The 13,517-nt window shown below is 41.4% G+C and overlaps 1 protein-coding gene across 1 annotated transcript; it reads right to left on the reverse strand.

Moving 5' to 3' along the window:
• Positions 1 to 654: 654 nt before the first annotated feature.
• On the reverse strand, positions 655 to 11,220 carry LOC117223129 (outer dynein arm-docking complex subunit 4). Its single transcript, XM_033475259.2, has 6 exons — positions 10,588 to 11,220; positions 9,141 to 9,419; positions 4,349 to 4,775; positions 3,294 to 3,557; positions 1,437 to 2,786; positions 655 to 1,344 (listed from the first exon to the last, which is right to left on the reverse strand). The coding sequence occupies exons 1-5, from the start codon at positions 10,820 to 10,822 to the stop codon at positions 2,162 to 2,164; spliced, it is 1,830 nt and encodes a 609-aa protein (XP_033331150.1). The 5' UTR covers positions 10,823 to 11,220; the 3' UTR covers positions 655 to 1,344; positions 1,437 to 2,161.
• Positions 11,221 to 13,517: the final 2,297 nt, after the last annotated feature.

Raw genomic sequence — 13,517 nt, forward strand, 5'->3', positions numbered from 1 at the left:
GGAGTTGCTTTATATTTTTGACGAAACCGAGGGGCACCGTCGCAGGATTAAAACGACGGATGTACTGAAATAGTGTGGCGCGCGCGGGTCGGCGATCAAAGTCCGATGAATGGAGCTTGCAAAGCGGCTACAAAGTCTATACTCGTTATATATGTTCTAACGACTGTGTTCTTTAAATGAAAGCCCATTAGAAAGTTCAAAGCCAGCCCTCGTTCTCTATTGAATCGGTTACAAAAGCGCTTCCAGCGTACTGGAGGTTAAAGAACAAAGATGGCGGCGGCTGTGCGCGGCTATCAATAATAATATATTTTTAGAAACGCCGTGATCGCGTATCACATTATTGGAACGTTATCGCTCGACTAGGGTGTGTCTATTTCGCGTTTTGCAGACAAGAGAAACGTAGACGTTTGGCTTCTTTCGAGGTTATTTCTATTATTTCTATTATTTCTAAGATTTCTATTATTTCTATTATTTCTATTATTTCTATTATTTCTAAGATATCTATTATTTCCATTATTTCTAAGATTTCTATTATTTCTAAGATATCTATTATTTCTATTATTTCTATTATTTCTAAGATTTCTATTATTTCTATTATTTCTCGATTTTTATTCTCCTTTTGCGCATGAAATTGCACACTTACCGATGACATGCTTCTATTTTCAGCAGTTTTATTAAATACAGTTTGAAGTTACTGTACAGTGAATGCGAGTGCAAATAGTTAAACCACGCCGATTATTCGACACATTCTTAATCGCCTCGGATCATCAAACTACGCGATCAATTCCTTGACGCATTTATTTCGTTCCTCGAAGGAAACCGACCGTTCCAAGACAGAAGAATTATGGTTTGAACGACTGAAACCGGGTGCCACGTGCATCCGCCGTTCGCGTACAGACATTTACCAAGCGAGCTTCGGCGCTTACTTCGGCGATCATAAAGCATCCGGACGGGCCGGGCGAGACGCCTAAGCTTTTCCAACGAATCTAATTTTCATCCGGCGAACTTCTTAGGCGAATTCGGTGGAGGCGCGGCAGTCGCAGTCTTCGGTCTTCCGATTGAACGGCGCCGGGGCCGACGACGACGGCCAAGTTATCCCATTAGAAGAGATCTTCGAGCGATAAAATGTCCGCTCCGCGGCGTCAAAAACTGAATGAGATCGAACAACTTGTCCCGTTCCGCCGCGGGTGATCCAGCTTGACGGGGCCAGGGATGGTGCCGCTGCTGCTGCTGCCTCGCCGCTCGCCTGCTCGACGGAGCCGTTTCCCCCGAAGAAACGGCGGCTTCGTCGATGCCGTCCGGAGTTACCGGGTCAACAAGCTCCCAGCCGGCGACTCGACGGCCCTAAAAGTTTAATTGCACGACGTGTAAAACTTCGTTCGCCCCGGCTAACTTCGGCAGTTTGCTTTAACGAAGATAGCTCGCTCCGTGCCCACCTTTCCATCCCCGTCAATAGCCATCGCTGCCGAAGCACCCGGAGGCTGCGTCCGGACAAGATAAAGACACGGGCTTCCCTCGCGTTCGAGTTAACGCCACGTTGTCTCTCTTCCGATTAGCTGTATCATTGGTCCAGTTGGATCCTCCGGACGTCTTCCTCCGGTACTTCCGTGGATATTGGACTCCCCGTCTCGAAGCTCTGCTCTCGGTAGCTCGGACAGTTCGACTCGTCGCTGATGGCCCACTCGAGGAACCCGCTTTTATTCTGGCTTTTATTCCGGCTTTTATTCTGGCGTCCTTCGAAGACCTCGTCGGTTCCTTCTCTTGGCGAACCAGCCTCTTCGGTCCGCTTCTACTCGTCCTTCGAGGACCGCGTGCCATTTCCTTCCTTTGTTGGACTGTCATCGACAGGCTCGAAGTCCGAGAAATATCCTGATATTTATTATTATCAACGCAACATGGTCTCTTGACAGCGCAGGCTCCGTTCTCAGCGTGGCCCAGTCTTTTTAGCTTCCTTCTGGAGCTCTGGATCACGATTAGCTTCACCGAACTCTCGTAGACAACACAGCGACTCTATTATCACGCCGCAATCAACGTTCTTTGTCAACGTTGACTTTTAACGTGGACTTCAACAACGTCTACGTCTTCAGCGTATCCATTGTGCTTCGAACAATCGTTTCGTCGAACGATCACAGACAAATTAGACGGCATAAGAGTCTACAAGCTAGACCTCGTTGAAGTCGACGTAGCCAGGCCTCTCCTTGACGAGCTCGTGCTTAGCCAGGAACGCGCGCCTGGCGTCCCTTACTGGGTCCTTCGGCGGAGCCGGCAGGATGCTCATCCGTTTGCAAGGGAACTTGAACATTTTGTCGACAGGCTTGCAGCCGGGCATGACCGACAGCCGCCGTTTTGCTGGCACAGCGTCCATTCGCCTCCAAAGGTAATCCACGTCCGGCTTCATGTCGGCGGGCATCAGGTCGAGGATCAGCTGTTGTCTGGCGCCGATCGGGTCCTGGTCCGTCAACTTGTCCACGTCCGTCTCGTCGATCATGTCCAGTATCCACATGTAGAAGTCCATCAAGAACTCCAGGCCCAGCTTCTTGGCGCCGGCGAGGGCCAACACGGCGGCTTCTTTCGCCTCGTTCCGGTAGTTCTGGCAGACCTCGATGCGCAGGATCAGATGGTGCACGTTCAGGACCCATTGCTCGTTCTCCGCCGCCTCGCCCATGTCCCGAGCCTTCTTCCCGTAGAATCTGGCCAGATCGTAGCGGCGGATGTCGATGAAGAACTTACAGAGCTCGTGGAAGAGCCAGGCGAGCTCAAGCGGCTGCGACGCCGTCGCTAGTCTCCTGCGGGGAAAACGAATATAATTATCTGAGGAATATTGAAATAGAGTAAATTCTGTCTGTTCTTCTTATATTGGCGCTCAAAATGGACAATTTGGGAAGAGGAGGTACGATTATTCTTATTATTATATAATATTATATTATATTGTATTATATTGTATTATATTATATTTACATTATATTATATTATATTATATTATATTATATTATATTATATTATATTATATTATATTATATTATATTATATTATATTATATTATATTATATTATATTATTCTTATTATTTATAGTTACCAATTGTAAACAACTATAAAAACGAGCCGCGAGTTTCGAATAATCGTATCTCCTCTTCCCAAATTGTCCATTTTTTGTGTACAATCTGAACGTCAATTAGGGAGAATTTACTCTAGATAGAATTTGTATAATAATTAAACCGCGGATCTTTTTTTCTAACTATTAAAATCGTCAACAAAAGAAAGACAGTTGGACAACAGGCGTCCAGTATCTCACTTGCGGAACACTCGAAGCGTGTCTTTGACGCTGAGATTGTGAACCCAGGCGATATCGCAGTCGCGCGGCAGTTCAGCCACGCGAATTCCCAGGTGATGCTTCAGATGAATTTTAATCTGCTCCTTGGACCGAAGCTTCCTCAGATCACGGGTGTCTATGTACGCCCACGCGACCATGTTGTAAACAGCGTCCAAACACTTCTGCTTCAGGGGGAACATCTTCAGGGAGTAGCCGTCGAACTTGTCCTTCACGCGGTCGACCATGCTGCGGAAACGGAAACGTGAATTTTTATCGGACGCGTCGATGGCAGGATCTTCGCTTCGCCGATCGCACATTGGACTTAACTGGACTCGTTGTATTAATTACACGAATTTCTAGAAAATTAATTACACGAATTTCTAGAAAATTAATTACACGAATTTCTGGAAATTTAATTACACGAATTTGTAGAAAATTAATTACATCAATTTCTATGAGTTTAATTGCATCAATTTCTATGAAATTAATTAGATCAATTTCTATAAAATTGATTACGTCAATTTCTATAAAATTGATTACATCAATTTCTATAAAATTGATTACGTCAATTTCTGTGAGATTAATTAGATCAATTTCTATGAAATTAATTACGTCAATTTCTATAAAATTAATTGCATCATTTCCAATGAAATTAATTACGTCAATTTCTATAAAATTAATTGCATCATTTGCAATGAAATTAATTACATCAATTTCTATGAAACCGTTTTGTTTCTATCGTACTCTCAAATTTAGAAACATGCTGACAATTGCCATGATTTCTTAACTTTCACGCTGCAGTTAGATTTTGTTCCCGAATTATTCTCAGACGTACTAATAGCCAATCAGCGGCACTGGGCTTCGTGCGCTGGTTGGCTGAGCCGCCTAGCGCCCGCCGAGCTCGCCTCTCATTGGCCAGTGTTTTTCGTTAATAACTCGTAAACGAGTCCGCGGATTGCATTTTCGCTGAGGAAGAAGTTGCTTCAAATGACCTCAGGAATCGCCCTGTAAAGAGGCAAAGTTCTCCGCCGACTAACCGGAAAAACGTGATATAGTCTTTCTTCATCCTGGTCTCGTGAAGACGTCGCAGCAGAAAGTCCGCTTCGATGATAATGAGGTTCCTCCTCTGATTCTTCTCCGCCTCGATCATCTGTTTGTGGCCCTTCGGAGTTCCTCTTCTTCTAAAGAGGTACGTGTACAACGGCTTGCGCATTCGTAGGATCTTCAGCCTTGCCAACGCCCTCTTGTAATTCCTCGTCACGTGATAACGCAGCAGTTCGACCGATTCCTTGTTAGGATGATCCAGAATCTCCTGCTGCTCCGACAAACGTTGCAGGAAGTCCTTGTCGCAAGCCATCCGTCCCAAGTAGAGCTTTACGATGTACGCCTGTAGCTTCCTGATCCGCAGCTCCGCTTGTTGCACGGGATCGTTCACTTTGAACCTGGCCTGCTCCTCGTCGATGCCTGCCAACAGTCGAATATTTAGCACTTCCGGTTCGTCTCTCTCGAAAGGAAATTCTAGGAACAAGAGGACTAACGAGATTCCGCCCTTCACACAGTGTAAAATCCTTTAGACAGCGTGAAAATATTCTGATGTCGATGGATATACAGGGTGTCCCAAAAATGTCTCGCAATCCGGAAATGGCGGGTTCCTCGGACCATTTGAAGCAACTTCTTCCTTTATAAAAATTTTCTCCGATGCACCGTTTACGAGTTATTAGCGAAGAACAGTGACTAATGAGAGGCGAGCTCGGCTGACGCGAGGCGACCGAGTCATTGAGCGGAACCGGGCTTCGCGCGCTGGTTGGCTGGGCCGCCTCCTCGCGCCAGCCGTACTCGATTCTTATTGGTCAGCGTTTTTCGTTAATAACTCGTTAACGGTGCCTCGAAGAAAATTATTGTAAAGGAAAAAGTTGCTTCAAATGACCCGAGGAACCCGCCACTTTCGGGACAACCTGTATATTTGTACATAAAATATTATTAAGCATTCAGGAGATGCTTGATAATTTTCTTTTAAATATTAATTTCAAGACAACTTCTTACATTATATTAATCTAAATAATTCGGTGGACTACGGATTAGATTAGTTCTCGAGCGTTTGTCTTTGACTTTTAAGAAACTATTGCGAGACTGCCAGTAGATGAAGCGTTAACTATTAATAATCAAGATTAAGATAACGTTTATGAGTAGACAGCGGATCTCTGTGCGAGATAAAAATCGTCTACGTAATATCGTAGTAAGTAATAAATACTATATAATAATAATAAATAATAAATACTATAAAATCTTTGACTTTTAAGAAACTGTTGAAAGACTGCCAGTGGATGAAGCGTTAACTATTAATAATCAAGATTAAGATAACGTTTATGAGTAGACAGCGGATCTCTGTGCAAGATAAAAATCGTCTACGTAATATCATAGTAAGCAATAAATACTATATATATATATAATAATCGTACTAAGTAATAAATACGTAGACAAATAAATCATAAATAAATAACTCGTAATAAAATAAATATATAAACTAATAAAATAATAATAAAGCAATAAATACATAAAGCAATAAATGCATAAAGCAATAAATACATAAATCCGCAGTGTCTATTTACTTGGAATTGTTATCTTGTTCTATTCACATGGACGACGGAATGAAAGATAACGTGCTCGAAAAAAAATAATAAATTACCGCGGAGCAACGGGATAACGATATCGACGACTCATCGAGCAACGGAATTCATTGCAGCGAAGTGCTAAAACAACAAGCCGAGTTAATTTCCCTTTGGCGTGTCCTCCAAGGCTCATTAACCGCGGCGATGCAAATCCGAGCGAGCAATATTTGTTAATAACGCCGGCTAAACCAGATTGCGGCCGGATTGCGGAGGACCCCGAGAGCATGTAACGAACAACATTAAGTTGTAACGAGCTTTTTCGTAGGAAGTCGTTCTCCCTCGTAACCGGGACGCCGAGTTACAGTCCAATTAGTCCGCGGGAACAGGAAGTTCGAAACGGTGACGGAACTAACTTCGCCGGCCCCGGGGGCCGGTTTCGCACGGAAAATGAAAATCGGTAAGTCAGAAAATTAAGCGGCGACTTAGAAATTAGTTTACCCCACGGCCCGCGGTGCCACGTGAAAAATGTACGCGATCCGGGGAACTCGCGTGACGCATCTCGGACGATCCTGTTCCGCGGGCAACGAGACAACGAGTCTCGGAGTATAAAAAACACCGTCTGCTCTTCTTAATAGCATCGTTAGAAAGATTGCAATTGCTATGACATGTAAGGGAACTTGTTCATTTGAAACAAATTGACCAGTTAGCTAGTTGCAATCTCTTTGAGAAGTGAGCACGTCGCTGTAATTATACCGTATACGCTTGATTTTCTAATATTTTGTTTAAATACAACGCTTTTATAAAATATGTAATCGATAAACGATATTAAAGTATGTATCCTTCGTAAGCGGTTAGCTCTTCTTTGACCTTTTTGTGTTATGACCTACCTACAGATTTTTATACAAAATAAAAATTGTCTGCAGTGATAACAAGGAACAGCAGTTGCACACGCTGGTATGAATAATTATAGAGTCGAAGTAACTTTTACATTATATACATAATTAAACATATTATTATATTTTACATTATATTTGTACAAAAACTTGACGAGATATCGTATTTGTACATTTCTATTTTCTATTATTTTTAATATAGTGGTGTACAAATATAGTTTTTTCTTGGTTTTTGCTTAAATATCTGTAACTGAAATTTGTTTAAATATCTGTAACTCAAATTTGTTTAAATATCTGTAATTTAAATTTGTTTAAATATCTGTATAATTTAAATCTGTTTGAATATCTGTATATCTAAATTTGTCTAAATATCTGTAAATTTTAAAAACAATCTCAACGATATATTATATTTGTATATTTCCATATTAAAAATAATAGAAAATAGTAACGATTTCTGTTAAGTTTTCCTTTAGATATAACAATGTAAAAATTACTTTGAATTTACAATTATGCACACCACTGTATAAACATGTTTCATCTCTCAATGTTCTCAATATAAAAATTAAGAGGATGTTCAATTTAATTGAGTTGTATTGCAAGCAAAAATTATATTTTTAAACAGCTTCTTTATAAACAGTCGAAACACTGCATTTTGTTTTCATTATTCTATCTGAACAATATATATGTACTAGTAATATAAAACTAAAAAGCGAAGCTTAAATATATAATTTTAGTCATCGCACGGAAACCGAGCACAGTGCGATGTTCGAAAGTCTCTTAGATGGTTCCACAAGTTCGCATTCGATCCGCCTAACTTTTCCAAAAAAACGAATGCATAAAATCCGCGGTCTAGTTACGGCGAACGTGCTCCGCGCGAAACAGCAAACCGGTTGAATATGAAACAGAAACTAATGCAGGTATCGTCGTTCGCGTGACCAAAGTTGGAGCCGGAGAATCGATATCTAACGAGTGCCTTTCGTTCGCTGTTCACTTCGAAGAAGTTCGCCGCTCATGCATTTATCCTCCCGCACTGTCGTCTCCTATACGTGCTCTATACATAACCTCAACCCCGTCGAGTATACAATATAAACTCTCTCGGTTTGCTATTACGGCCGCCGTCGGCGCTGGAAGTTGTCGAGACGGCGCAACTTCGACCGCGAGATCGAGTAATCCGAGAAACCAAGTTCGGGAATCGATGGCTAATGTGTTTCTACGGTCCGCTGCCACTACGGATTAGCTATCTGCCGCGCCGTTAGCTACCACTCTCGCCAGTTTCACTCCTTCCTCGAACACAGCTCTTCCCGGTATCAACGACGCTGATGTTTAACCCTTTCGGTACGAGCGCCGGATACATCCGGCACCGATCTGGTCACATGCGTGGCCGAGCGCCGGATATACAGGGCGTTCAAATTATGGTAAAATAATATAATCATATATTATATGATTATATAATAAAAAATATTAAGTTATCATATATTATATTATAATCATTATCATAATATGGTAAAATATTATTTTAAATTATGGTAATGGTATGGTATGGTTATGTCAAATTATGGTAAAATATGGTATTTCCGGAAAACGAGGAGTTCGCTGAGATCATTCGAAGCAACTTTTCCCTTAGCGAAAATATTCTACGAGGCTTCGTTCGCGAGTTATCGACGGAAAACAGGGACCAATCAGAGGCGAGCTCGATTGGCGCGAGGCGGCTGAGCCAACGAGCGCGCGAAGGCCCAGTACCGCTGATTGGCTCGGCCGCCTTGCGCGAACCGAGCTCGTCTTTGATTGGTCGGTGTTTCTCGTTAATAACTCGCGAACGAAGCATCGTGGAACATTTTCGCCAAGGAAAAAGTTGCTACAAATGACCCCAGGAACCCCTCGTTTCCCGGAAATACCATAATTTTGGGACACCCTGTGTACCGGCATCCATCCGATGACCAGTATGGACAAACGCCGAATAATATATAATATATATAATATATTATACATTATATATATATATATAAAGTCTTTTTTTACAAGAATTCCGTAAAAAAAACAGCTACAGGCATAATCGCCGTTCGATCTGAATCGATCATACAAAATTTGAGGTTACATTTTTGTTCGAAACTTGTTCATAGATTTTAACATATTGCAGGCCGTTCACAGAATGTTTACAGGAAACGAAAGATTTAGGAAACGGATTAAGCACAGTTATTACTTTTTAAAAAATTTTCGTACAAAAGTGGACCGACCCATTGTGCTACGCGCGCATTTTCGGCGCTGACAGCGCGCTCCTACCGAAAGGGTTAGGGATCTAATTCGGCGAGTTAGCGGCGGTTTTTTACCGGCCAGCTCGTCGACTTCCTCCTTGAGCTTCTCGATCATCAGCTTCCGGTGCTCCACGAGATTCCGTATCCACGGCGAAAGAAGCATCAGCGCCTGCCGATGGGTGTTCTTGCCGACGCAATCGTGCACGGTCTCGTTCCCCTGCAGAACGCCACGCTTGAACGCGGTCGTTTGACGCTTCTGGTAGCCCTGATAAGCGTGCACCATGCTGTGCTCGAACTCGCCGACCTGGAACAGGGTCATCAGCTGCACCTGCTTCACGTAGGAGTAGGTCGGGTCTGGAAATTAACGGCGACGCGAGATTAATAGAAGGGAAAGTATTTTTGGTCGTTGTCTCTAAGTAGACGACTGGTCCCCCTGTCGTCGAAAAAACAAAACAGGTCGTTTAGCGCAGGTTTAAAAAGTGTCGACACGAGTTTGCTTCTCGTTCTGCATGCATATGTATATACAATATAATATATATATACAATATATAAACAATATATAAAATATAATATAATAATAATATATAATATAATAATAATATAAATATAATAATATAGTATATATAATAATAATATATAAACAATATAACAATATGTATATACAATGAGATCATAAATTTTATAACAACTTCTTCAAAATATATTTTTATGTATTGTACAACACGAAGATTGTTTTTTTTCGCCTTAACGTTGGGTATCGCCGAAAGTAATTATTATAAAATAATTTATTATAAAAAAAATATTACCACCTTTCAAATAGTTTTAATTTGAACGACTACTTTTTTAATATTTTTAATTTCAATTTCTCCGGACACCGCGTCGATTGATCTAACGAAATCGAACCTGGGAAGTGCTTAGACCCTTTTGTACGCTACTAGATTGCGAATGCTTATGCAAATACAGATCCTCGGTACTCTTCACGGGTTCGTAACACCATTCTCGATTGCCAAATCGATTAACTACGCTGCGCGAATCTAATTTCCCCGTAAAACTCTCGGAGAATTTTAGAAGATCGTGACTTCGTCGCCTTGTCCTCCACCTTTTCGTTTTACGGAGTCGATCGATTTAGCATCTGACTGGCCCGCGCCTGTTAATCCATAAGCAATTATAATAATAATAAAAATAATAATAACAACAATAACAATATTAATTTTTGGTCATTGTTATTGCTATAATAACAATAATATTAAAATGTATATATAATGTGAATGTAATGTGTAATGTAATGTAATGTGTAATGTAATGCAATGTAATATAAATGTAATGTAATATTATATATAATTATATAATATAATAATAAAATAATAATAATAATAATAATAATAAACAAGTAATAATAATATTTGTTTCATCGACGGAAACAAGTTCCTGTGTCAGTGTGACATTAAGTCGCACAAATAGCAAATTAAAATAAGATCGCAGAAAATTCGGGGAAGCTGTAATCCGAAGAAACACGACTCACCAATTTTAACGCACACATCGGTGGTGCTCGTGGCCCTGATGTACCTAGCGTAATTGAGCTGGGTCATGCAGAGGCCGAGGTGTGTCCTGAGGTCCGATTGCTCGCCATGCTGGATCGCCTTCTCGAAGTATCGCTCGGATAGGTGATACTTGTTCCGTCTAGACAGAAAGTAGCCCCATTCACGGAAGACGATGCCGTCCCTGAAGAACAGGGGCTGCTCGTCCGTGGTCGCCATCGCGTTGCCCGGCCGACGCACGACAGGCCAACTTATTCGGAAAATTTTGTGGCGATGCCGGATGCCCGATCGTGGGTACGGTTAACCTGGTACGCGAGCCGATCTATAATTCAGGAGGCCAACAGACACCCCCCGAGGAGTTCAGTGGCTCCCCTACACTCATGAATTTTGCACGGTGACCGCCGGAATCCGGGTCCCTTTATAGTCACATCTTCATCGAAACTGACACCCCCCTCTGCGCCTTTGATCGACACCGAGACCGTAGCGAAGTGTCCGCGCTCCGGCGATCCTCGGCTGACTTCTCGATCGTGAACGACGCCTCGGAGACCCGCATTCACCGATCTGAAGTTGCTCCCTCAGATTTGATGTTTTTATGTGTCTATTTATTCAATATGCACGGCAAGAAGTTGGCCCGTTGGTTATAAAGTCACGAAATGAAGACATGAAAAGGGGTTTAAAATAATTTGATACAGAGTTGGAATAAAAAAGTAAAATAAGGTGACTAAAATTTCTTAAGTTAGTATGATAAATCTCTGCGGACTATAATGACGTAGCGAAATTATATTAAGTAATACGCCTTCAATTATTCTGTTTGAAAGAATATAGCAGATGATGGAAAAAATCAACGGATGAGGACACATTATTTACAATAGAGAAAACATTATTGATATAACCTTGACATAATACATATGCATAATATGCATATTGTATTATTTATACATATATACATATAATTTGGGAAGAGGAGACACGATTATTTGAGCCTTGCACCCCTTTTTTATAATTATTGATAATCGACAATTATTACATATGTATTTATTTATTTATTATATTATATATTATATTATTATATATATATGATAATATAAATAATATTATAGTATAGTATATAAAATATATATTATACTATATTATATATTATTATTATTATTATTATTATTATTTTTATATTGTTATTATATTATTATTCGAGCGTCAATTAGGAAGAATATACTGTACTATCGACAATTATTCGAACTGAATGGAACATTACAATTTATACTAAACTTTTTATTTGTCCTAATACTTTTGGCGGAATCTTTCGTGTTTCTCGGCGCGTTAGAGGATTAATCCTTTGTCGCGGCTAACGGATCCAGAAAGTCGCAAGATCCCGCGCCAGATAATTCCGCTCCGCCGCGGCGCGGCGGCGCCGGCAAAAAATTTCGCATGCTCGCCGCGCCTCGGCGACGCAGCGACGGAAGATAGGACTTCGCGGCCACAAAATTCGCTGCCGGCCGTCCCGACGTAATCCCCCCGTCGCGCCGGTGCGTGACAATTAATGCCACAAGGAGCTTTGGCAGCGCGCGACAGTATTCCAGAGCCGAAAGCGGATTACGCCTCGTTCCGCCTGGTTCCCGGCGGCGCGGCTCAAAGAACGAAACCGCCGGAAGCACCGCCCTTCTTCCCCCAAAATACTTCGCCAATATTGCGCTCGGCAACTTGCGAAACGCTAATTAACTACGGCACAGGTACGGCCGCATCCAGGCTGCCGTGACGCGAGTTGCCTCTGCCGTTTGAACCGGGACAGCATTAGCAGCTATCTCGGGCTAGGGACGGGATCAAAGTTCGGTAATAGTATGCTCACCAAATCGAGTCAATTTCAACAACCAGGCTCCGTTCCGTGGGTTTCGATCATTATCAAAACGCAATAATGTTCTCGATGATGATACTTGAAATATATTCATTCTACAGGCGGTCCCAAAAATGTCTCGTGTTTCTTCAAGACTATTTATATTAAATTGTAACAAATACATGAATATATTTCATTAATAAAAATACCGTCAATTTTAGAAACGAAAATTACATTTGCTTCTGTATGTTCCACGTGTTAAGAAAATAAACCCTGGATTCGATTTCAAATAAAGAAAATAATTATAATATAATATTTATTATTATATAATTATAATAATATTATATATAATATTATTATATATATAATTATAATAATAATAATAGTTATAATAAAATAATTGCACAAGTGTCGAACACTTATAACTTAATATGTACAGTAAATTCTTCCTAATTGACGCTCAGATTTTGCAGAAAAATGGACAATTGTTCATTTTTGTATATAAATTGAGCGTCAGTTAAGGATAATTTATTGTATCGAGTTTCTGCGAATCAGTAACAAAATGAAACCGTATCGCAGTTCGCGAAATTCGAAAGACTTCGAAGCTTGAATTCGTAACGCAACGAGTTCAATAATCAATTTCCGAAAGCAATCGAAGCGAACGCTTTTCAAAAGCTACTGAAACGTGCTCAGTGTAAACGGCAACATGCGAACAAATAATTAGAAACGTCGAAAATTCTGAGCACCGTGGAACCAGCGACCCGTTGCAATTCCGTTCCCGCGGTTTCCCCTGCTCTCCATTCGTTGCTTGTTTTCTGGGAACGGCGCCGCGGACGCAAACGATATACAGAGTGTCCCAAAAACGCCCTCTTGTAATTCCTCGTCGCGCGATAACGCAGCAGTTCGACCGATTCCTTGTTAGGATGGTCTAGAATCTCCGACTGCTCCGACAAACGTTGCAGGAAGTCCTTGTCGCAAGCCATCCGTGCCAAGTAGAGCTTCACGATGTACGCCTGTAGCTTCCTGATCCGCAGCTCCGCTTGTTGCACGGGATCGTTCACTTTGAACCTGGCCTGCTCCTCGTCG

This window comes from Megalopta genalis, unplaced genomic scaffold (assembly GCF_051020955.1).
Source record: "Megalopta genalis isolate 19385.01 unplaced genomic scaffold, iyMegGena1_principal scaffold0037, whole genome shotgun sequence".
In the NCBI taxonomy this organism is placed as follows: Eukaryota; Metazoa; Arthropoda; class Insecta; order Hymenoptera; family Halictidae; genus Megalopta; species Megalopta genalis.